At 45.8% G+C, this 24,906-nt stretch overlaps 1 protein-coding gene across 1 annotated transcript in view; it reads right to left on the minus strand.

The window, feature by feature from the left end:
- Window positions 1–2,034: 2,034 nt before the first annotated feature.
- Window positions 2,035–24,906, minus strand: part of LOC133009351 (serine/threonine-protein kinase BRSK2) — a 165,434-nt gene continuing 142,562 nt past the window's right edge. Inside the window, exons 9-19 of the mRNA XM_061076834.1 lie at window positions 24,790–24,821; window positions 22,305–22,469; window positions 21,052–21,149; window positions 20,313–20,463; window positions 13,031–13,091; window positions 10,145–10,352; window positions 9,985–10,033; window positions 8,893–9,016; window positions 7,686–7,866; window positions 6,530–6,619; window positions 2,035–2,249 (exon numbers count right to left, since the gene is read on the minus strand). Coding sequence (XP_060932817.1) covers window positions 2,035–2,249; window positions 6,530–6,619; window positions 7,686–7,866; window positions 8,893–9,016; window positions 9,985–10,033; window positions 10,145–10,352; window positions 13,031–13,091; window positions 20,313–20,463; window positions 21,052–21,149; window positions 22,305–22,469; window positions 24,790–24,821 — 1,374 coding nt within the window. The remainder of the gene's footprint in view (window positions 2,250–6,529; window positions 6,620–7,685; window positions 7,867–8,892; window positions 9,017–9,984; window positions 10,034–10,144; window positions 10,353–13,030; window positions 13,092–20,312; window positions 20,464–21,051; window positions 21,150–22,304; window positions 22,470–24,789; window positions 24,822–24,906) is intronic.

Here is a 24,906-nt window from a genome sequence, read left to right on the forward strand (position 1 = left end):
ACCCCCAAGGTTCGTTTGTCCGTCTATTTACAACGAGGAGAAGAAGCACGTTGGGATCGGTGGTGCGCTTCTCCTCAGGCCTGGCCAACACGTACAATAATATGAAACTTGACAAATATCGATAGAAGAGCATATTCCCTCTCCAAAAAGAGGCTACGTCTACATTCTTAAATAACTGGTTAATCATTTTTTTCCCCCCTAAGAGTTCCACACAAGTTCTCTTTCCCTCCGCAGGGAGTCTGAGTGGAAAAGAGAATTTGTGACGTGTGATTCTGTTTAAAAGTCCGAAGAAAAGAAAAGTCTGTCTTTTCTTCACATGTTGCCCCATTTTTACGAACACACAAGAGGGTAATAAATAACATTCAACTGACCTAACAGCTTTGTTCATATAAATAGCCAAGTAACAATAAATTAGGAAATCAGACGGCGAGATGAACAAACGTGAATAAATAAGGACAACAAAAGAAAATATACAAAAATATCCACAGTTGCATTTATCATGTCACCATTTTTTGTTCCTCTGCTCCTACTGCTGGTGAGTAAGACGATAAGAGAGAGAGAGGGGCGAACGAGAAACCAGAGGAACCAAAGACAAAAGTGCTGCAGATATAACAGGAATTTTCCGATGACAAATCAGGTCAATCAAGCAAAGACAGAAATGATCATTTAACAAAAAAGAAAACACACAGAAGAATTTAAAATGACAGAATGTGGCAGGTTTAGCAACCCGTCGCCATGGTAACTAAACATAGTGTCACAACTAGACATTTCATTGTTTTTTCTTCATTTTTTTTTTTTTACATAAGAAATGATATCAGTCTGTACAACAGAATAGATCATTCATTTTAAATAACCATTTACCCTCCCCCCCCACCCCAGACCCTATACTATCATATCCTCTCCCCCCCGCTCTCACCCGGCTCCTCTCTGAAATCACAATTCCAGTCCGTTCGCAGCAATATAAGTCTAATAAAGTCTGTAAGTGATTTAAACCCAGTTCTTCACAAAGAATGTACATTTAAAAAGCAAACAAATACAATCCAGCAAGCGTCCGCGTCGGCTGTTTGGGCTTTTCCACAACCCCCCCACACACCCACCCCTTCTCTCCTCTGAAAGTCTTCTTTTTGTTATTGTTGTTGCTGTTGTTGTTGTTCATGTTCTTGTTGATACATCCCAGAGTTTCCTGTGTGTGTGAATGTTCTGTTTTTATGTATGTATGTAAAATGCTTGTTTTCCAATCACTCAATGCTCCTTGAGCTCGTAAAGAGGGAAGGCGGCGTCTGGGTCGGCGAGGGCGAGCGAGTGTTCATGATTCATCAGGGTGTTTGTGCGATGACTTGTGCTGCATGTGTGTGTGTGTGTGTGTGTTACTGTGTTTCCAAGATGGGGAGGGGGAACACTAAAGGTATTTTCAGCTACTTCTAATGACGTCTGGTAGAGGTGCAGACGAGGGGCACGGAGGAGGATGAAGGTAGAAGTTTGCATGAAGGGACTGTCTCCATGGAAACACCCGCCCCCCCCCACTTCTGAGCGTACCTCTAAAAGCAGTCCTCCGTCTCTCTGGGCGCGCTCGGGGTGGGGTCGGGAGTTGGAGAGGTGGTCGAGGGAGGGCGGACGGAGCAGGAGGAGCAGGAGGAGGAGCAGGAGGACTTAATAGGTTTTCTGGATAATTCCTGGTGTCAGAAACAAGTCAGGTCATCACACAGGTCAGCAGCAAGGTCCAAAACACACAGAGCGAGATTGTTGGGATGGAGGGAGGTGGATGAGGCTGATGATGGTGGTGTTGGTGGTGGTGGACACTGAGGCGTAATGCAAAAGGGAATGGAGGGAGTGTGTTTGTGGTGTAGGTGCAGAATGCTCCTTGTTAAAATATCTCTTTCTCTTAATATATCTCTGTCTATATAAAGTTATTTTATACAAAAAAGGTCCATAAATGATTATATACATCTAGCTATATACAGATATTCTCTCTTTGTCGCTGGCTTATACTGGGATGGGTTTTTTAGCACTGGCCCGACTACACAGGGTCTCAGTCTAAGACTCCTCTTGTGTCCCCAGAGACGACATGGACACCTTGGCCCGGTCTCGGCCCGCCGCCGGGCACCGGGTGTCATTGTGCTCGTGCCTCCGGGCGTGCATGGGCGACGGGCAGCGCTTGGAGGGCGAGCCGGAGCCGTAGGGCCCCTGGCCGTTCTTCTCGTCTGAAAAAAGTTGTGTAATTACGTCAAAGAAGTTACTCAATGGGCTGCCTAGGTACACAGACGGGAAGAGAAGGGGGAGGGGAAACAAAAAGAGGGGGGAAAGAGGAGAGAAGAGAGAGAACAGACGAATGAACAGGGGGGTTCACAGGAGAGAGACGCTGGCTACAGGTAGAGACACAGCAAGCGGAGGCATGAGGAGCAGCAGGAGGAGCAGTGAGGAGGAGATCTGCTGGAGCAGCCGTGATGAGCCTGTGATGTCTGAGCTCCGATAAGACGTGCACATGTTCACGTGTTACAGCAGAAATGATGGAAGCACACGAGCAGCCATTCCACCTCAAACTGGAAGTTATAGTGAATGAAGAACTAAAATCACCCTTTGAGTTTATTAAAACAACTGAAGGATCCACAGGTTCTCTGTCATGTTTGCAAGGGGAGGGTGAGATGAGGGGTGCTCAGCTGCAACATGCAACTTCACCACTAGATGTCCCTAAACCCTACACACCAAACCTTTACCATACAAACTGTTCAGTATATAGAAACAGTGTGGCGTGTCATACATGAAGTTACGCTGCAATTTGCCTCAACTCAAGAAGTGTTTTAATCGCCTCCTCTCTCTAACAGAATGAAAGTGAGCGGAAATATGTGAAATATCTATTATTATGATTAATATTAAAGTGTGTGTGACCGGGCCCTAACACATCAAATACAAAGGAAGGCTCCAACCCTCTAACTCCACCTTCATCAACAGGAAATACAACATTGTGCTCGACCACAAGCCGAAACCGGACGTCCGGACTGACTGTTTACACACGAACAAAGAATCTGATCTTTAAAGACACTCATCCTTTCATGCATATTCCAACGAGCTTCACCTGTTTTATTGTGTTTTCATTGAAAGTGTGTTGACGTTCTGTATCATCTATTGATTTGCTAAAGCTACTGAAGTCCAGAAAAAGACGGAGAAACAATAACAACAGCAAGGAAACTGTTGGGAATTGCATTATCCAGTAAAGCACTATAGCCCTATATATAGATCAAAGATAAAGTGTGTGATGAAAGCATCTGCATCAGCACGCCATCGCCCTCCTCTATTTACAAAAACAAAATAGATCAAAACTCTCCTTTTGTCAAACCTAATCATTCAGAGAGTTTTGCAGATGTCATTAATTCTCCAACTCTCAGTGTCTGTCTGTCTCACGGCCTTTGTGCCGAGTGAAGCGCGTCTAACACAGAGATGTTTGGACTTAAATCTGCCCGGAGCAAAGAGACGCTCTTTGATCAACATGTGTCTCCACCGGGGTTCAGAGCTTCACGCTAGAAAACCTGACCGAAGACATCACACACTCCGAGAGGCTCCATCTCACTCTGCTCCTCTTTGAAGAGAGAGAGAGTCCAACTCATGAGATTTAACTACAATAGAGTCCAAATAGTAAAAAATACTGTTTTAACTTCACGCTGCACGCTGGATAAAACACTGAATCGTACATCATACATTATGACTCCCTATTTGCTTAAAGCACACAGTTTGTGTGTGTGTGTTTGTGTGTGTGTGTGTGTGTGTGGCAGTATGCGTGAAGCTAAACACACTGGTGCCTCCTGCAGGGCCTTAATGGTCCCACTGCAGGTAAACTGGCTGCTGAAGACACCAAACATAAGATATGGAGCAAATAAAGGGTCTATTTTTTTTTTTGTTAATGGTGCAGAGGCAGCACATCTCTGGGAAGCATTTGTACAATAGAGTCCTGCGGGCCGACAAATGAACAGTGACAACAAACGGCAGGGTTTCTGCAGAGATGACAAAACACACACACACACACACTGGACTGGTCGGTGTATCAGCACTTAATAAAAAGCTGTTGGAGACTGCAATCTGTTTTGTGGCTGGCTTGTGTTGCCTGACAACATGAATGAATCACCGGAGTGAAGATGTTCTGCAGAAACATGGAGATTAGGAAAAACTTCCTCTAAGCATCAATGAGAGAGAGTGTTTTTGTTGTAATGTTTCTGTGTGTGTGTGTGTCTGTGTGTGTGTGTGTGTGTGTGTGTGTGTGTGTGCGTGTGTGTCCAGGTATTACTGATGTTGTAGGGACAATAATCTGTTTACTGTGTGCACTTGAACTTATATCGTTGTGAGTACTTTGAGAATAGAGAGAATAGAAGACATTGTGGCTGCATTGTAGAATTGTAGAATTTCAATTAGTTTTAGTTTAGGGTAAGAAGTAGTTCAGGTTAGGAATTAATTCTGGTTACGGGCTTATTTAAGTTTTAGGTTAGTGTTATGACTAGATTTAGGTTCAGGTAACTCTCACCCTGAGGGTCAGCATTAGAGTTGGTGTTAGGCATTCAGGTGTGATGGTTAAGATTAGGAGAAGGGATTTGGGAATGAATTACACCAGCTAGTGTCCTCACTGAGACAGAAGCAAAAGATTATGTGTGTGTGTGTGGAAAATGGACACAGCCAACTTCCCCGTAATGTTCCTTGTGCCTCATATCTCATATGTGAAAAATTCTACATTTTCATCTTCACTTCAACGTCATCACAAATGGCTGAATGCTCATGGATGTATATAAAACGGAGACACCATCTTCCTCTGCAGTTCTTCCTGCTTCACGCCTGCTCCTCCACATTCCTTGTGTCGCTCCGCCCTTGTGTTGTCTGCCTAAGCTGAAGTCCCAGGTCCACCGCTGTTAAAAGGTGATTAGGGAACATAATGACCAGGACTTGATGAAGCCTTTTGTTTGACACACATTGGTATGCAAAGCCGTTACTATTCTTAATTACACACGGCGGCCTCGTATTCAAAGGGCCTGTGGCCAGGAAGAACTAAAGGTGTGAGGAGGTCAGAAGGAATGAAGGAGGGCGGAGGAAATTAAATTAAACAAGGTTTCAAGATTTCAAGAACATTTTAACCTGACTTCTAAGATTCTTGTTTGATACTCTGATAGTGTGAAGACATGAAATTAATTTAGACTGATCTTGCCTGATATGGTCATTATCTTCTCATGTGGTAATGTTAAAGAGAGAATTTGACTTTTACCCTTATGTATAATATAATTATACTATATATCATATTATATAACTACAGAGGCAATCTGTCAGATTTTTTCCCAGAGATCCATGCATTATTGAAAATGCTGAGAAACACCATCTCACAAAGAAAGTAAAACTAGAATAACTGAATCCGGTCCCTGATGCGGATCCTCGCCTAAATTTAACGGGTTTATTCTTGGGTCATACCCATAATCCTCTGCTTAATTTCCCGGCAATTGTTTGAGATGTTTTCAAATCTTCAAATCCTACTAACCAACCCCCAAACAGGGAAAAAACGATAGAGCAAACACACAGCTCACAGTTATAAGTTATATAAAAACACAACACTAGAGTTCAATGATGGCTACGTATTAGTATTATAACTTATATTCGACATTGAACTGGAAAATGTGTACAAACATACGAGCGCCACAAGTCGGATTTCCATTCAACCTCCTGTTTTTAAAGCTGAGTGTTTCCTTAACTGACCAGCAGATGGAGCTGTTGTCAAGCGAATGACGACTGAGAAACACAAACAGAGCAGTGATGGACGAACATGCAGAGAAGGAGACAGGGAGGAGTGAGATTCCTTTTTCTCTGGTCTTTTTATCTTCTTATGTGAAATTGGAAGAACGGATTTATGCATCAACTAAACAGAAAGACGGAAAAAAGAAGAAAGGACGATCTAATAATTCCATGAAGTTCACTCTCACTGAGTTTATCACACAAGTGTTTTCCATCAACATTGAGGGGGGGAGAGCAAGAACGAGAGAGAGAGAGAGAGAGAGAGAGAGAGAGACAGAGAGAGAGAGAGAGAAAGAGAGAGCGAGACAGAGAGAGCATGTCAGGTGTGGTGTCGCCGTGCGGTGCAGTGCATTGTGGGAGCGCATTGAGGTGCAGTGGTGTTGCCATGGTGACAAGCTTCCACGATCACTCTGGGAAGTGGGAGTAACAGAATGCGTCTCGGCTCACACACACGACCCCTCGTCTCTAATCTGCAGCGCCGGGGCGTCGGGACACCATGTGACCTGCGAGCCGGCGCTGGAGAGCAGCTCCCGACGCGTTCAAGGCGGCTTGGCGCTGGCATGCATCAGGAGGGAGGTCGAGTGGCTTGGGGGGGGTTCAGGCACGAGGGGGTGGCAAAAGGAAAGGCAGGATTTAGCTTGGAGCCAGCGGTGAGAGTCAGGAGTGGGTGGGATGAACAGATGAGGCGGTGGTGGGGGGGGTGGTTAAAAGTGAAAGGTTTTGGTGAAGATGCTGAATTGGATTTCTCGGGGAGAAAGAAGTTCCTACTCACCAGACAGCTGCTGGACCCCGGGCTGGTCGTGTGTGCTTAACAACTGGCTCTGGATCGTCTCCACTACTCGCTTGAAGCGCCGGCTGGGGCCTGAACGCAGGAAACACACACACGGGAAGGAAACACAACATGACACAACATCATCATCGTAGAACATGGCACAATCAGCAGCATCACCAAGAGAGGGGAAGCACAAACACACACAGACACACACACACACTAACACAAATGCCTGTTGTGAGCTGGAGAAGCTGCAGAAAGCCTGAGATGATAAACGGAGGACAGGAAGTGGAGCTGCTGTGAGCTCCTGCTGTCGACCTGTTGTGTTCAGTATATGTTCAGTGACATGGAAGAACCAGTTAGCTCCGAACAACCAGTGTTACACCCCAATCAGCTCAAATGTACCCCCGACTGCGAGTGTGTGTGTGTGTGTCTGTGTGAGAGTTTGTGAAATAGAGCATGCACACGCTTCGACAAGACTAAGCATGCATGCGTGATTGCATCGTATGTAATCTCGCGCAGCCAGACCTCCTCTTGTTCCGCTCAGGGAGGTTTGAGGGGGAAAATCTTATCAAGTATTTAGGATTTGCAGGAACTTTGAAAAAATCCTTAGGCAGCCATTCTGTTTTTTGGCAGCACGTTTGACAGCAGCCGCTTCTGGAAACAGCACCTCTGGTTTGTTTGTTGGCTGGATACAAACAACAAACTGGATTTTTTTACCGTGGTGCAAATTTGTTAGTTTGAAGTGTGACGGGTGTTCGCCGCACTTTTTCAGAGAGGCTGGATTTCAAATATTCAAGGTTACTCAAGATGTAACTGTCTCGCAGCAGGAACTTCCTGGCTTTCAACTTGACCCTATTGGGGCGTGTACACAATAAAAAATAAAAAGGCATCCAGCTCAAATATAAAAACCGGGTCAGTGCCTTGTTTTTGTGAGCGCATATATTTCCATTACTGTCTGTGCACAGGTTGCGGTTGTAAATACAAATATAAATAGGTTTTATAATCCCTCTGATAAACTGTTGACCCGTTCGATATGAATTTTCCCAAACACACGCAGGATGCAGAAAATGACTCGATGGATAATCCCTGTGCGTGTGTGTGTGTGTGTGTGTGTGTGTGTGTGTGTGTGTGTGTCCGGTGTGTGTGTCCTGACCTGAGAGCAGGGTGAAGGTGACGGAGTAGATGCCGTTCTCCTTGGTGGCGGCCGTGCTCTCCGTGTAGGTGATGTCCACCTGGAACTTGACCGGCTTCTGGAAGACTGTGGGTCCGGCCGTGGACTTGTACTCCGCTCGAAAGCTGGTCTGGGAGATCACGCTGTGGCTGAGGCTGGGGATCTGGGAGGTGAAACCACACACAGAGAGAGAGATGGAGATAAGAATCGGTGGTTTTTCCTCCCGCACCTTAGAGAAGAGGAGCTGAATAAACCCTCATTAAAATACCCTCCACATACCACGAGCCCCGGTGGAAACCCTGAGGAGATTAATGCCTCGGGGAGTAGCCATGCGTGCCAGGGAGACTTAGGCTAATGTAATCTTGACTCATCCAACAACATTGCACTCTGCCAACCTAAAATGAATTTGTATGCTCGGTGAACAGGTGAGCGCCGAAATTGTCACATTTGTGCCGTGGTGGCGGAGAGGGGGGGGTGACATTCCATTAATGGGAGTTTGCAGAAAGGTGTAATTCCACTGATTCAGGTGACAATCAACTGTCCGGGAAAAAAAGCACAACCCGCCGGAGAAACCCGATCTGACATTGACCCTCGGAGGCAGAGTTTGCATTTACTTAGACTTTGTTAAATCTAACCGGGGTGAGGACGGGCGCCGTTCAATTATGTAAACTGAATATCAACGACCAGGCGCTGGATGTTTGTTGACACAGATTCCGCCGAGAAAACCTCACGTTGCCTCACGTCTTTGCAAAATCCACAGTTATAAACACAGATAAAATCTAATGCTGTTATTCGCAATGTCGGGCGCTTACACATCTAAACACACTCGATGCATGATACTTGGGGCAAAGCATCTATATGCTAATGATCAAATGCTCTCTGTTGATTTTCCATTGACCTTAAGTGAGTCTGCAGTCAGAGGGAAAATAGAAGCGCTGAACACGAGCAGTTTACTGAATTGCTACATAAAATCGGAATCGTGTTAGCGAACACTCGCCGCGTAGTGCAGCTAATCAGCGCTGCTGTTGGAGAAAAGGAAACATCCGGCCCCACACGGAAGATACACACAGGTTATACTGCAACGTGCACACAGCAACACATACAGAGAGAAGAATACAGGGCAGGAGAGAGAGGGGATTTGGAGGCAGAGAAAGAGAAAAATAATTAAGCACTAAAGTGACTTGTGTACCGAGAGAAAGGCCTGAACGATGTCTGCCTTGATGGAGCTGAGAGGCTTGTCCTGGATCACGAGGAAGATCTGCTCCTCTTTCTCCAGGTTGATGAAGTTACCAAACCAGGATTTTTTGGCAAGTCTGTGAAGAGAAGAATTGACATTGACTGTCAGCTGCATTGCATTTTTCCTTGTTTTACCGCCCTTAAAATGAAGGGGTAGACAGAAATTCCCACATGCTTTATGCAGCTTTTCAGGAAAATCGATATTCAAGCCGTCAAAAGAAACCTGTAAACAATCTGAGTGAGAGGAACGAGTAACTTTCTTTACTCCCTTGTCCCTTATATAAAGTTTGAAATAACTGATGGAAATGTGCTGACTAACTGTGTATTAAACAATAGATCAATGTGTCCCGTCTGTCCTGCATTCATCAGATGTGTCACTATTTAAATTTTGGTTGTAGATATAACATGTTAGTTGTTTGGAGGGGGATAACAAGGGGAACTTCATATCCAGGGGTAGGGCCAAGGGAGAGGAATTGGGACAGGCCCAAAGAGAGACCACTCTATAAAAGCTTAACTTGAATAAAAACTTATCTAAACTTTAATAGAGGCTTGTGTAATATTAGATTGTCTGCAGAGATGTTGTGCTGCTGTAAGAATGTGTCTACAGCAGGTGCATGTGTACATGTGTCTGTGCAGAGCAGACACAGCAAAGAGAAGGTCTTTTCCAACCAACAGTCCAACACCTTGACGCCAGGATGTTCTTTCAGGCCAGGTGGAAATGGCCGAGCCAGAAAGTCAGCTACTCAAACGGGCATATCTAGGCCAACTTTGAGTTATCAGGCCCCTGGGAGCTCGGCATCATCACACAGGCTGCCTTCCTTCCCTCCTTGATAACCAACCAACAACCCGCTGCCACGGTGCCGCTTCTCCAACCCAGACCAGACCTGGGGTCATGACAGGGAACTCAGCAGCATGGGCTAAAAATTCAAACGGTCATGGATGTGATACATTTCAAAACATCACGCTATCAAGAGCGAGCCTGTCTGGGGCAGAGAGCTGACACGTTCTGCATAGTTCAAATCAAAAAGTCCCGGCATGTACTCACTCTGGGGAAGACTCTGGTGTGAGGCTGGACATCTCCTCTTGTGTGGGAACTGTATTCACAGGGTCAAAGTTCAGACAGAGGTTAATGATCAGCAGAAAACCAGCAGATCTTAAGACTGATGAGATTAGACGAGTGAGTTTTTGGTGTTCAAAGTCCGAACCTTGGAGTTTCCTGCGGTGGAAGCGTGGCGAGCCCAGGAAGCTGTTCTTGATGGAGTTGAGACGCGTCCTCCACGGCATGCCTCCGATGGACGGGCTGGGGGGCGGCGTCGGGTTGGGGGTCCCGGCCGGGCTGTCCTTGGGAGTGTGCACCGGGGTGCCCTTGGGGGTGGGGAGGGGGCTGCCTCGAGGGGAGGGGTGGGGGGTAACCTGTATGAGGGGGATAGATTTGGGTGGGTGGTCAGAGAAAGCAGAGGAAGCCGGTGCCACGGGGTGGAAGTGGTGCAGCCGGATGGGCGACTGGGGCACCACCGGGCTGAAGGGCACCGAGAGCTGCGGGCCGGCGGAGAAATGAGAGCGGCGTACGTGTGGGCTGTTCGGGACGGGAGCACCGGTGATGGTGAACGGGGGAAACGGAGAGGACGGGGAGGTCGGGGTGGGGGGCACGGAGGCAGAGGGGGGCTGTGACGGGGGCTGGCAGGGGGAGGAGGGCTCCGATTTGGCCCCTGGACCTGGGAAGGTGTCGGGCAGCGGGTTGGACAGCGTGGCTTGGAGCGGCTTCGGGCCGAGTTTGGGTTTGGCCGGGAGCGTCTGCGTCTTGTTGAGCGAGATCGGCAGGAGCTCAGGGTGTGGAGAGAGCGAGTTGGGGGTGGAGCCACACGGGCCCGGGCGGGTGGGGACGGGTTCCGGAGAAGGGCAGGGGCTGGAGTTGGGGGACTGGGACATGTCTGCGGGCTGAGGCGGCACACAGAACTTTCTGACAGGCTGAAGGTCGGAGCGAAGACAAATGGCACAACACAGCCGGGAGCCAGAAGCAGGTGGAGGAGGAAAAGAAAACAAAGAGAAAGCACACGGGGACACGTGCAAAGCCACCAAACACAAAGAGAAGGAGAGAAAAACAAGCAGGTGGAGCAAACAAGGTGCCAGGCAGGAGCAGAGGAAGCCAGAGAAGAAAGAGGCAGGTGAGAAGTGAACATGCACGGGAGGGACGGAGGCAAACAGAGAAAAGAAAAGAACAGAAGGAACAAGAAAAAAAACATGCAGTTAGTCTATTAGAGTGACTCGTGTCAAAAGAAAAAATTAAAACGGGCACGACAGAAACTTCAAGCAATGCACACATTTCGAAAACAGTTCATACAAAAGGTGTTTAAAAGGTGGATCTGACTTGAATCCAACATGCAGAGAACAGACACAGGTGTGAGGGACCCAGGAGCAGCTGTGAGGACAAATTGGTCTGTCTCACTCACGGGGGGGGAACTCCATTACGGCGTCGCTGCTGTGAAATCCGGTGTTTACGGACAGGTTTGTTTCGTCTGTTTGATTGTTAATGGGGGGGGAATAACAGCCAGACACGGCGCTCTGATGAACGGTTTCCCTCGAACACCTTCCCTTTCTTCCAGACACAAATCTGGAGAAATGAAGCCCACCCAGAGCCTCTCACTGCGAGCGCAATCCGGGGGCTTTGGGTCGTTCTGCGAAATCAATTTCCCTTTCAGATCCGCCCGACAGAACCTGTGTGGCGCCGGGACTCAGGGATCCCGGCTCATCTCCAGCCTGCTCAGGTTAGTCGGCTGGAAAAAAGTTTAGGCTCAGAGGAGAGAAAGGAAAGTGGGATTCTTTTAGGTTTTTTTTATTTCCCGGAGCAGCTTCTGAGCTGGATTTCCACAGAGCTCAGGCCACAGAGAACAGAGAGGAGGATAATCAGCAGAGAGGAAGAGGAGTGAGAAGAGGATTAAGGAGGAAAAGTTTGCTTTGCTGTCACGTCGACATTGTGTGTGTTTCCATCAGGGCTTTGTCCACAGGGAGGGTGGGAGGGGGCGGAGCTGCTGAGAAACTCTGACGTCACAGTAAACGTAGTGAAACAGTGAAGAATGTGTGATGTGTAAACAGTTTTTAACTTTAACATTTTACTCTCCAACAGACAATCAAACAGCATTGTACCATACTCTTCTATGAACAGTCCACACACAGAACGCAGGTTTATTCATCATCAGGCTAACGTCTACTGCTGCTTCTCTCAAAATGTTCCCCTAAGAAAACTATATACAAGTTTATTTATTCATTTTATGTAATTTTATTCATTTTTATTCAATTTTGTATTTCTTGTACAGCGCCAAATCATTATATACATTATCTCAAGGCACTTTACATACAAGGTCAAGACCGTGAGAGTCGAGCTGCTTTTTTTTTATGGATTTGTTGACTAAACTTTTTTTTGCCTTGCAGCACTCTGACTTCCAGCGTCCTTATTCTGACATTGAGTTAATACAAAGATCCAAAACTCTATAGACACGGTGATGATTTGTGTAAAAACCTGATCCAACACCAGACATGAGGAGGTGATCAGTGTCTCTGTTTCCTCACAATGCAAAGTTAGATCTGAACTTTGGATTTAGACTCAAAGGGAGAGTTTACCGAGTCGAATTTGAATGTTGGCGTTTACAGACACTTGTTAGACACCACAGGAGAAGTAAAGACGCATTTTTGTTTTGTTTCTGTGTTTTCTTTTTACATTTGAAGAAGTGGTCACAATTTTCTTCAATTGTATGGGATTCAACACTGTTTACCCCTGAAACTCCAGAAGTGTTTTGTGGACTCAGACACATAGTGGTGAGTAGATAATGAGTGAATTTTCCTTTTTCGGTGAGCTATCTCCTGAAGGAGCAGAACGAAAATACCATATCTCAGACTGACTATAAAGTGGACCAGAAGAACAGCACTGCAGAGAGAGGTCATGATAATGTGTGCACTGCTATAAGGGTCAGACCTGAGGTTTGTGACCCTCTTTAACACGGGATCAGCAGTATTTTGATGGGCGTTAACCCCACATACTGTAGGTGTGTGTTGTATGTTGCGTGTTTGAAAGTGCACTCGGGGTTGTGACTTACCCGTGGGCTGCTGAGGGGGCTGGTGGAGAGGCCGGAGGAGGCGCCGCTGATAGACCGCGACCTGTGGCACAAGCACGCAACAACACGGGGAAAAAGGTGTAGAATCAACACATGTTCCCCTGTGACACGTTTGTGTAAACACACGGGCGGAGGTGAGAGCTCGGAGGTTACATGTTGGACACGGTTAGAAAGCGCTACAGCATCTAGTGCCGTCATACGAAGCACACAGGTTGTTACAGAAAGAGGGGGGGGAAGCGCTACAACGTCACAACAGCCCTTCACACATCACTAGGATCGGTAGAATTGACTCCCAGGAATTAGTCGGAAACCAATTAAGCTTTACCAGTAGTTTAAAATATGCTGATTTGACCGCAGGGTGGCACGGTGGTGCAGTGTTCCCTCACTCCAAGAAAGTTCCAGGTTCGAATCCTTGTTGGGTCACTGGTCTCTCTGTGTGGGTTTTGCATTTTCATGTCACCAGAGTCCACAGACATGCAGATTGTCTTCTGAAGACTCTGATTTAACCATAGATGTGAATGGGAGCCTAGATGCTTGTTCGTCTCTGTGTGTGTAACCCCACCCGTCAAACCCCCCCACAAAACATCTGTTTCTTTTAAATTGGAATAGATACAATCTGGATTCGCTCCCGGTTCAGATGACCCCCCCCGGCAGCAGGAGGTTTGTCTCGGCTCTGATCGGCACTGATAGAAACACACGACACCCAGGTGAACGAGTTAAATTGAAAAGACAGCAAAGGGAGAAGAGAGCTGCTCGGCTTTCAGTGCGTTCCTGACATAGAACATGAAGAACAGGGGGGGGTAATTCCCTTTTTTAGTAGGTTTACCCGCCTCTACCCTGTGTATATCCACATATTCTGGTGTAATAGAGGTACATGTTGGCCCTGTGATGAGCTGACGACAGGTCCAGGTCCTACCTCGCCTCACACCCGATGCCAGGTTTGCTCCAGAACCCCACCCCCACCCCCTCAAAGGATAAAGGGCGTAGATGACAGATGGATGATTTGACGGCAGCTTCTCGTGTGAACCTATGGGCTCCAACATTCAAATGAGCTTTCCACCCTCTGGGCAGTTTGCTGTAAAAACCAAACATGTGGACGTTCCAGGTCTCCGCACTGGATCAGTAGAACATATCATGCGGGTCGGATGGTGGAATGAAGTGGGACATTTGGTTGAGTCCAATTTGTCACGTTTTTCTTTCCTGTCTCCCCCCCACAGATGCCGTCAATAACCCCTGTGAGCGGAGCCGTGCTCAGAAATGAACAATCACAGGACAATCTGTCTCCATCAAGCGCACACGCACACAAACACACACAACAACAGTGGCTGTCAACACAGGGAAACGCCAGCTGCTCACTGTCACAACACTGTTCCTTATTGTCACTCAATCTAATATTAACCCCCCCCCCCCTCCTTCTCACCCCACAAACGCATCAGATCCGAGCCCCTCGGATCTATTGTCTCTCGTCGGAAAAAGATGAAGAGACGAACTCTACGGCTCCGACCTCGTGGACAAACGCCAGAATGAGGGAGTTTAAAGTGATGGAGGAAGGAGGGAAGGGTTTTAAAGAACGGAGGACGGGAGGGACGGATGGAGTAATGGAGACGGATGCTCATTCCTGAATGTGGAGCAGTCCCATGGGAACAGAGAGGCCCTTGCATGCGTGGACACCAACATGTCCAGCAGCCATTAAATGATAGCTGGGCCTCAGGACTGATAAGAGAAGAGGAGTCTTCCTCCTGAGAGGCTCCGGCTCACGAGCAACAGTTACAGCTACCGTGAGAGAGAGAAAGGGAAATATAGAAACACCCACACCGAGGCTATTTCCGTCCATCTCTCCCACTGGCCCTTCTGCGAGTGTATTTATTGCACACACTCGTGCACATGAGTGGGCGCTGTGAAGACTACGCTGGCTGTGATTTCTGGTTTCTCGTGGAGCAGCTGACCAGACAGTTGCTATCATTTACATTTAAGGCCGTCGGTCCACTGAGACCTTTCCCGCGGTTGCTCACATACAGCGCCCGTCCGCCCGTTCGCCAAATTGCTCTTCATCTAAACGCCGCCAAAACGCAGCGTCCTCAGGCCATTAGGAGCATATTGTTAGTGGCGCTCTGCAGCTGCTAGTGTCGGAGAAAGCAGGTTTCTCAACTCGTGTTTCAGACGGTTACGCTGTGAAGTAACGGGCGTCGGAGAGAGGAGATGAATTATTAATGATGAGCGTTTTATTTATAGTGAACGGCTTCATCTAAGAAATTGTTTATTATCTGTTGTATAGAAACAAACAAATCCAATAAGATCTGTGTGTTTGTGTGTGTGTTTGCTTTTAAAGGATTAGTTCACCTTTTGTTAAAGTTGTGAAAGGTTCATTCTTACGATTTCTTCCTCTACAACAGAGATGAATGGAATTTAAAAATTACCACATAAGTAGGAGTAATAAAATAATGGCAACTTCACAGAATCAAAGTCACTCTGTGTAAAACACTGTCAACAGTTGACAGAGAGACGAACATCATAGTTCCTCGGAAATCTCTCGACCTTGTCTTCTGTGGATCACCCAGAATAACTGGGACATAATTACTATAAAGATAAATTGCCAATGGATCTACGAAAACACTGAATTTGAGTATTGTTTCGATTTACTCATATTTAAGTATTCCTTTTTGGGATGTCTGTATCTGCATTTGCTAGTTAGTAGAATTGGGAAAAAGGGCCGTTACATTTAGCTTTTAATACTTTTCTTACTTTGAATAAACTAAGCTTTACTTGTTAATATTTGTTTTAATTGAAATGATGCTGCTTTAATGAAAGAAATGGATCAGAGCTACCACAAAAAAAATAAATTTGCTGCATCTCACAAAGGACTGTTTCAAAACCTGAAGAAATAAAACCCAAACTATCCACACTGCTCGAAACTACAAGAGGAAACAGAGAAAAGTATGTGTGTCCTTGTACCTGAATTGGTGTATGATGGTGTACGTGTGTGGTCCCCCCCCCCCCTAGTCTTTCTACCGTCCATTAGTCCTTAAGCTAACATTGCCATGAGGCCCCATGTCCTCATGTCAGACCCCCATCCAGAGCACCTGTGGGGGTCTAACGCTCGGCTGTGGAACAAGTACAAGTGGTTCTGGGATGAGGGCATGGACTGAAATGAAACGAAAAAAGAAGCACAGCGAAATGAACGGTGCCAGGAGTCAAATGGAAAATGAATAACAGCCCGGGCACAAAGCAGGTCGTGGTGTAAAGGAGACGGACAAAGTTTCATTTCTCCCTTTCTCACTCCTCTGTATTGACTTTGTCCCATCGACGGAGTTTCGGATGCAAAGGGCTGATATTCAAATAAATCAAAACACCCTTTATATTTGTCTTGACATCTCACACCTCAGCTCCTCCAAATGTCTACATGTACTCAGTCCCCTGCAGTTAGTGCTGTGGAGATCAGCGTTCAATCGGCTTTATCCGTGGTCATCTGAGCCTCTTAAATGAATTAGAGTCAATAATTAGCATGAGAGCTTCACTTATCAAGACAGCGCTGACTAACCCGACACATTCACACTGCATGAGGCAACATGAGCGGAGCTGGAGAGAGAGAAAAAAAAAGAAATCAATTGATATTCTCTTCTTCACACTGCAGCACTTTTCCATATTTCATTTACATATCATTAACCCCCTTTCATTCCTCCTGGCATGTTGTTAAGATTTGAAATTAAATCAGTGGGATTTCTGGTGCTCTGGGTTTAGCTTTAAATGTCATCTTAACTTTCTTTTGGGTATATAAAGAAAGACATGGGCATTAATGGTAGAATGTCCTCGTGTGTGTGTGTATATCTCTGTGCCACTGGGGGATTAATCTCAAATCACCAATCACATGTATATGGAAGTGTAGCCCGGGCAGCGGCTCAGATTGTAAACGCCGACATGAGATATGCACGAGGCAAAACGCTTGATAAAGGGTCGAGAATCAGGCGTTTTCATCGTGTAATTTTCGATAAAAAACATTTCTCTCTCTCCCTCTATTTTCCACCATTTACGCCGGTGGAAATGTATCCTGTCAAAACACGTTTCAAAGTCTGGGCCTCTCTCTCTCTCTCTCCCTGACGCCCTCTGATCTGAAGTTTCTGTGAATCTTCTGTGCTGTCGACTTAAGTTCGCTGTCTGGGGGAAAGATAAGGTTAGTTTCAGAGAAAGAGTCAGTCAAATCTTTGGACAGCGGTCGGACAACACCATCACCCGGGCACACACACACACAAGCACATGATCAAACAAAGTGCACACAAGGACGGGATAAAAGCAAAGAGAAAGTTGGAAAAAACACAACAAAAATCCAGATTCACAGACTGTAGCAGTTTTTCTCTCTCTCTCTCCCTCCACTGATCAGCTGGAGACATGCAGCGGTGTGGGGACATATAGCGAGAGAGAGAGAGAGAGAGAGAGAGAAATATAGATTTGATTTGATTTGGAGGCGGCCCCACTACAACTACCCGACCCAACACAGCTCCTGCGGGGAAGCCAGACAGAGAGAAACTAGCAGCATTTCTACATTAGCATAGAAATTCCATAATAACGGAGGGCGGGGGTTTGGGACTGAAGGTCAGCTGCACACGAGGGACCATGGGAGAGAGAGAGAGAGAGAGAGATGATGAAGAGGGGGATGGAGGAGAGAGATTTGGGTGGAGGAATATGAAACAATGCGCTGATTTAAAGTCGCACTGAAGAAAGATGCAGCCGAGCTTTCTTAATGACTGCGGCTGCTGATGTGTGTGGGATTCAGACTCTAACCTTGTTTCCCTCTTTCTGAGATTTATATGGTAAAAGCTCCTCGGAATAAAAGGTTCAAACCACTGGTTTCACCGCCCCTGTATGATGGAATCCACTCAGCTCCTGACTGGTAACCCACTGTGAAACGGTTTTACATTCATACACATTCGCAGGTAGGTGTAAAAATGAACTCAACGTGCGAGCAGCAGGGGAGAACTTAACTATACATTATTTTTTCGGAAACGTCAGTAAATGAAAAAATTGTGCGTTATTATGACATGTAAATCAGCTAATAGGAATCCAAGAGAGAGACGCTGAGATTTGTTTCATTGTGAAAGCACACGGCGCCGCTTTTGACTCCTTCACTTACTCTTAGAAATCTGTCACTACCGACAGCGACGTGGCAAGTGCATTAAAATGGGACAGAAATTGCCAGTGATGAATATGTTCTCAACGACTTTGCTGCTTGTATAAAGTGCCGTAACGTATTGACACACAGATTATTTTTCACAAATCTGGACGACAAGAAAGCTGGAACCCAGTTTACCTGAGTGACTGTGTTTGAAGTTGTGTTTATTCGCAGGTGGCATCGGGACGTATCAATGGCTCTGGATTTGACTTGTAGATAATTATGTGTCGGAGCGGAGCTTGGCGGGTTCCCAGGTTTGCCAAAATGGACCCGAGCTGGGCTCTGGTGTTAAAGAGTTATTATTAATGCTGGATAAAATCACAGCAAACTGGCCTGTGTGGGAATTCAGAGCGAAGGGCAGAGGAAAGCAGCTTCTAAACCAACGCAACCTTTAAGTATAGAAGAGATAAGACTCCGGGAGGGATGAAGGATTCCAGCAGCGGCGGTGAAACACAGGAAGATTAATCTCCAAATGAAATTCAGATGCACCAGAGGACAGAGAGAATTAAGCGTAAGTGTTGTGACCGAACCGGGTGAAGAGGCTCTCATGCATCTGACATGTGGATGAATATTCAACATTATAAGTATATTTTTTTATCCACACACATTCAGTGCTTCTACATCCAGGCCCTATACGTCTGAAAGCTTTCTGCAGCACTCTGCCTATCTGCCTATCATTAGGCAGATCAGGTTATTACCCCCTCAGATTCAATCTTCCCTGCTGTCAGAAGTGTCACTGCCTCTGAGCAGAAACGTGATGATATATCGGCTGTTGAAATAAGATGAGGAAACAGATTTTTTAAATCAGTCCACTGCGCCTCGTCGAAATGTGGTACCAGCTTGACTTTAACATTTTTAAAAGGGCGCAAACGGAGAGGCGCTCTGCAACTGGAGAAAGTGGGACACAGTGTGAGAGAAACTGATTATCAATGCATGCACAGTAGGTGAAAAAAATAGATAATTGAGCTAACGGCGGAGAAGAGGGTCTGAATTGCAAATGTGCTGGCTCCCTCAATTTGAAAATGAAGTTAATTAGAGAGAGTTAAGTCAAACTTCAGGAAGTGCTAACCTAAAACTGTTGACTCATGGAGGACAGGGGAGCTCTTACGTTTATTTTTCAGATGAGTGAAAGCTTATTAGAGAAGAACCGCGGAGCTGCAGCATGCCACACACACATCATCACCGCTTAGAGGAAAGTGAGAGGAAGCTCTGCTGCATCTTTCTCCTGCCAGGCACGTCTCCTCGCATGAGGGTGAGACAGGGAGCAGGAGCAGGAGGAGGCGGAGGAGGAGAGGATAGGAAGTGAGTGACAAGTGAATACCTTTCGTCTTGGCTGCATTTTGTACGGGCGTCAGGAATATCCAAGCTTTTACTGAACACTGATTTACTACAGTGAGACAGGAGACAAAGCGAGCACAGAGTCAGTCTCTGTCTGTGCTCGTCCACATCGGAGCCGGCTGACACCAGAGCCAGACTCGCTGTCAGACCTCCTGAAACACCACTGGGCTGAAAGCCTCCCTCCCCCCCACACACACACACAGTACAAAAACACACACAGTACAAAAACACAGACAGTACAAAAACACAAACAGGGCTACAGTGTGTGAGTCTCTGTTTGATCATTACCTCCACCAAGTCGGTTATGTTTTCACTTTGTCAATAAGCAGGATTACGCAAAAACTACTTGACGGATTATGAGGGAACGCAGTGGAAGCCAAGGATTCTGTGTTGGTCAGGAAGGAACCCAATTCAATTTAGATCTGGAGCCGAAACAAATCGGTGGATCCAGGAATTTTGTTCCACTTCCTCTGCAGCGTTTCTCACAAAATGAATTCAATCTATGGCCGTAGCAGGGTCCTTTATGGAAGAGTAGCAAATACAGCTGCACACAACTGGGCAATGCAACAACTGTGCTAGATGGTTAGAGATCTGATGTATTATTACGACAAGTAAACTTCGGCAGGACAAATTAGAAAATGGCTGATTAAAGGGAAACACTGCTTTGAACTGGCGAGAGAGTGTTTTTTTCATTGGTGGAGGTTTACAGTTTACACATTTGATAAGAGTGTTCATTGTTTTTTTTTTCACCTCCACTCATACCGTTGGCCGTGCTGTGTCATGTCGATGGCCCTCCTGGCCGGCACAGGCGAGCCCCCGTCTGTGACACTGAGGACCTCCATGGACTTCCTCTCCGGTCTCCTCTTCCCGTGACGGTTCAACATGGGAGAGTCGACCCGCTTCCGGGGGGGATCTGTGGAGAACACAGAGGATGAACGCCATGTAGCCGGCGAGTTAACGTGCACGTTTCTACAGTTCTGTGCCCTGTGTGCAGGTGTGTGAGTGTTGGAATGATGCTCGCTGCTGAGCATGTTGACATTTTAACTAATAGTGAATAAGTAATGGTTTCCTCCCAGATCTTGAACTAATGGCCAGTGTATTGACTGTATCACATTCACTGAAGAGGGAGTCGATTCATCAAAATGTCGGTATCTCACACACACACACACACACACACACACACACACACACACACACACACACACACACACACACACACACACACACACACACACACACACACACACACACACACACACACACACACACACACACACACACACACACACACACACACACACACACACACACACACAAACTTACACATATTCCTCTTCCTCTTGCAAAGCTCTTATTAGAAACTCACTCCGGCAGAAGTCATAGTTCAGCTTCTGTAGCTTTAAAAACCTTTTTATTGCTGGTCTGTAAGCGGTCAATGAGCAAAATTGATACTTGCCACACTTGTCACATTCTGCATTTATACTTTTTGCTGAATCCTCACCGATCTCATTACGAGGGGGGAGGTTCTGATCCTCCTGGCTTGGATACCTCTCCTTACGGTCCAATAACAGGAAGTAGATCATCTTTTCTTGGTTGTCTCTGCGAAGGGGGAGGCAATAAAAGGAATGTTGAGAGATCTGGAAAAGTGAAATTACCGAGATAATACCTACACAACCGTGCATAAAATCATTTTGTTTATAGATCACGTGCAGCCTGAGCAGCAGCAAGGTTTGCACATGCCTAAAAACAACCAAGACGGTTAAACTGCAGAAAGCCTCACTGTGATAAATGTCTTTTAATCTTTTCTGGGTGTTTTGTGAAACTGTGCAACTAAATTGCCTCCATCGTTAAAACAAAAGTTTGGTTTTACAGATCATTAAGCTGCCATATTATATTTTGCATATATGTTTTAGGATATGCCCCCTCTCCATATGCTGCAGCTGCTGGGAAGTTTACGAAAGTACCCAAACATTACGAGTTCATCCTCTCCTCTCGCAGTAAATCAGAAAAGTCTAATATATTTAGCCTCTAGGCCGGAGCTCGCTATGCAAAAGGCCCAGGGATTGGCCCTCCATAATAAAGACAGATTGGAAAGCAGTAGGAGGCAAAGAGACAAGGACCTGCAACTTCAGCTAAAATGAACCAAAGGCGGGGGGGATGGAGACAGCAGATTTTCCTCCAGTCCAGCACTATTATGGTTTGCTCCCAGGACAAAGGAGGGGGAAACGGGAGAGATGGGGGAAGTTATACACTGGTGCTCGGTTTGGGTTAAAAGCAAGAAGCAGGAAAAATATAAAATAGAGGGAAAGGAGATTATTTAAGTGTAGAAAAGATCCTGAGGTAAATGAAAAGTCACAAACAGGTGGAAACGGACTCTGGGAGCACGGATCGGTTCGAGGGAATGTTTCCAGGAGCGAGTGCTGTGAGCGCTGTGTGATAACAGCTCAGATCCTCGGCTTCAGACATCTCCAATGACGGCCTCATAGGACTCCAGGTAAAAAGAGAATCGCCATGGCCAACATGGACATCACACAGCCGTCCTTCCATTGAAATCCCATTCTCTCCTTTCATATAACCACAGCACAACCCTGTCCTCTCCTCCCGGCCTCCAGCTGCCTTTATTTATTCTCCCTCTATTTGAACAAGACAAACTTCAGTATTTTTCTCTTTCTGCTTCATGGCTACTGTCTGTTCTTCTCCATCAAACCTCTTTCTTTCGCCCCATCCCTCCGTTTTGCCCCAGCCTTCACTCACTCGTCTGACAGCAGGTCTTTCAGGAGTTTGTTTTTGTCCCTGAAGCAGCCCAGGGAGTGCATGCTGTCCAGGACGTCCGGGTCCACATCGTCTGCGGAGGGCAGACTGCGGATCGTCACCTTCCTGGGAACCGGCTGCTCGGGCTCCGGCTCGTTCTTCCCAGCTCTGGCGATGCAAAAGATTACAAGGCAAATAAGGTCACTCGTCAAATCGTCATCCGTCAGCAAGTCTCTGGTACTGTACACCTTCAATTATAAACAGGTTCATGTTTTCATCTACCTTATGGATTTTACTCTGCATATAAAATTCGCTATGTGAACTATTCCTGTGCTTGTTTGCCTCTCGGTCATCTGAGGCAACGGATAGCCTCACTATGACCCGGTTTGAGATTATAAAAATAAAACATTCACAGTCACGTACTTTCCCCAGGTTGAGTCACTTTGCATGTTAACTTCAGAGGATGAACTCTGGTCATCACGCTCACGAAAGAGGAAATCAGACGACTGAGTCATCGCTGTTAAGTTTTGAGTTCTCTCTCCTTTCTCTTGGCTTGTTAAACATATTTAATGTTCGTGCATCATTCTCTTTTTTTCCCAGAGACACTCAGAGACAAGATTATAATCATGTTATTATTTCTTTCTTTTGCTTTCCTGTGTTTATGGAGCAGACGAGGCAAACCTTTTCTGTTTGCATCTTCCATTTTTATCAATATACACACACACTTTTATACAGAAAACACATTTGCCTCAGAATTCTTTCCCTGAATCTATTTTTTCATCCTCCATTGAGCCCAGTAAACTGTAAAACCTCCAATCCCTGTTTCACTGCAGGTATATAAAACTGAAAGTAAAAACAAGACCTCAGTGTCACTCCTGTAAACACATGATTCAGATGCCAGTTTATTTAGTCCACCTCTAAAACAATGCAGCCGCGCTGTGATTAATCCTGCAGTAATTAAAGTTATGAGGTCGGTTTTGTTCAAAGTTTTATAGAAACTGTTGGACCTGCAATAAAAATCCAACCTCACAACAAACCAGAGCCACTAACACAACTGCAAAGGTAAATCAGCAGCTTCAACAAAATATATATATAATGTTAATGAAGGTGAATTTATTGCAGAACTGTTTTATTAGATTGTTTTAGTTGTAGCTTCCTAATAAACTGGTCACTAAGTGTTTGTGTGTCCTCTGTTCATGATGAGTGAACCTGGTGAAAACTGTTTGGTCAAAGCTCTGCTCTGTTCAGATGCTACGTTTACATGGAAACATGGAATATTATTAGATTAAATCAGATAAAGCCAATAGTCTGATTAAAACAACCTAAACAACACATTAACCTGAATGAGATTGCACTCAAAATAAACCACAAATTAATTAATCTGTATGGAGTATTCAGATATTATTCTCATTATGTCGATATGTTTACGTCTCAATCACATTATTCTGTAGCTACAGTAATCTGTAAACATTGATGTTGTATTAGCAACTCATGTAAGCTCCATAATCAAAATGTGTTTTCCTGATAAAAGGAAATACACAAAGTAATCAAACAATCACACAAACAATAGGAGTGGACGACTCAATCTGAATTTGTGGTTAGTGTGATCTGAATAGAGAGACGCTCGTGTTTCAATGCCACAAAACTGCTAACTGGTTGCTTCTGGGAAATAGCTGCAGCCGCATTTGTCTCACAAAAAAACAAATAAATCCCCATTGTTTCATTCATTCAATAATTTATGCATTCATTCATTCAGCCAGTCAGAGAGAGAGAGAGTGGGGCATCTTCCTCCGTTACACAACATTACTCTTCTCTCCCAGCTCATCTCTTCCTGTTTCTTTTATCAGTCTCGCTGCCTGTTTGCATGATCGTTCAGCACCAGACAGAAACCATAACTCCGTTCCTTCCAGGACTCACAAACTCCAGCCTCCATGATTCATGCTTTTTCTTTTGAGGTGAAAAAAAAAAAGGCCTTTAAAATCTTGTCTTTAAAGGCCTTTTAAATGGGTCCGCTGGAACTTCTGAATGCTGATAATGGGATAATTAGGGGGAGGATATAAAAAAATCTCTCCCATGAATGGATTCGGACATCAAATACAATGACATGCGCTACAAATTTCCTCAGAAGATTTATGTTAGTTGTAAAAGGGGGGTGCACACTATGTTATGAAAGTTAAATGGTGGGACCACTGAGGTTAGGTGGGTTCACCCTCTCCTCTTCATCCCTCCTCCTCTTCCCCTGCTTCCTGCTCAGCCTACCATATGCCGCATGTCCTCTTTCATGCACTACCAATTTACCCCCACATCCCCGAGAGTGGAGTCATGCCCCACTCAAAGGTACTCTCGTGTACAGCGCCCGAGCTGAAAGTCGTTTATCATGTGGTGGCTCCCCTCAGGTCTGTGAGTCCTGCAGAGCGGGCTACGAGAGGAAGAGGAGGAGGAGGAGGAGGAGAAGGGAAGGGTGTAAAAAGAAAGGAAAAATACTTACATGTACCATGTGTGCTTCTGGATCTGTTCTAACTGTAAAAGAAATGAGAAAACACAAAGTCAGTTCACAAACTTCACGTGAATCATTCCATCGTCTTCAGTGCAGCAAAGACCTGGA

Source organism: Limanda limanda, chromosome 8 (genome assembly GCF_963576545.1).
Source record: "Limanda limanda chromosome 8, fLimLim1.1, whole genome shotgun sequence".
NCBI lineage: Eukaryota > Metazoa > Chordata > Actinopteri > Pleuronectiformes > Pleuronectidae > Limanda > Limanda limanda.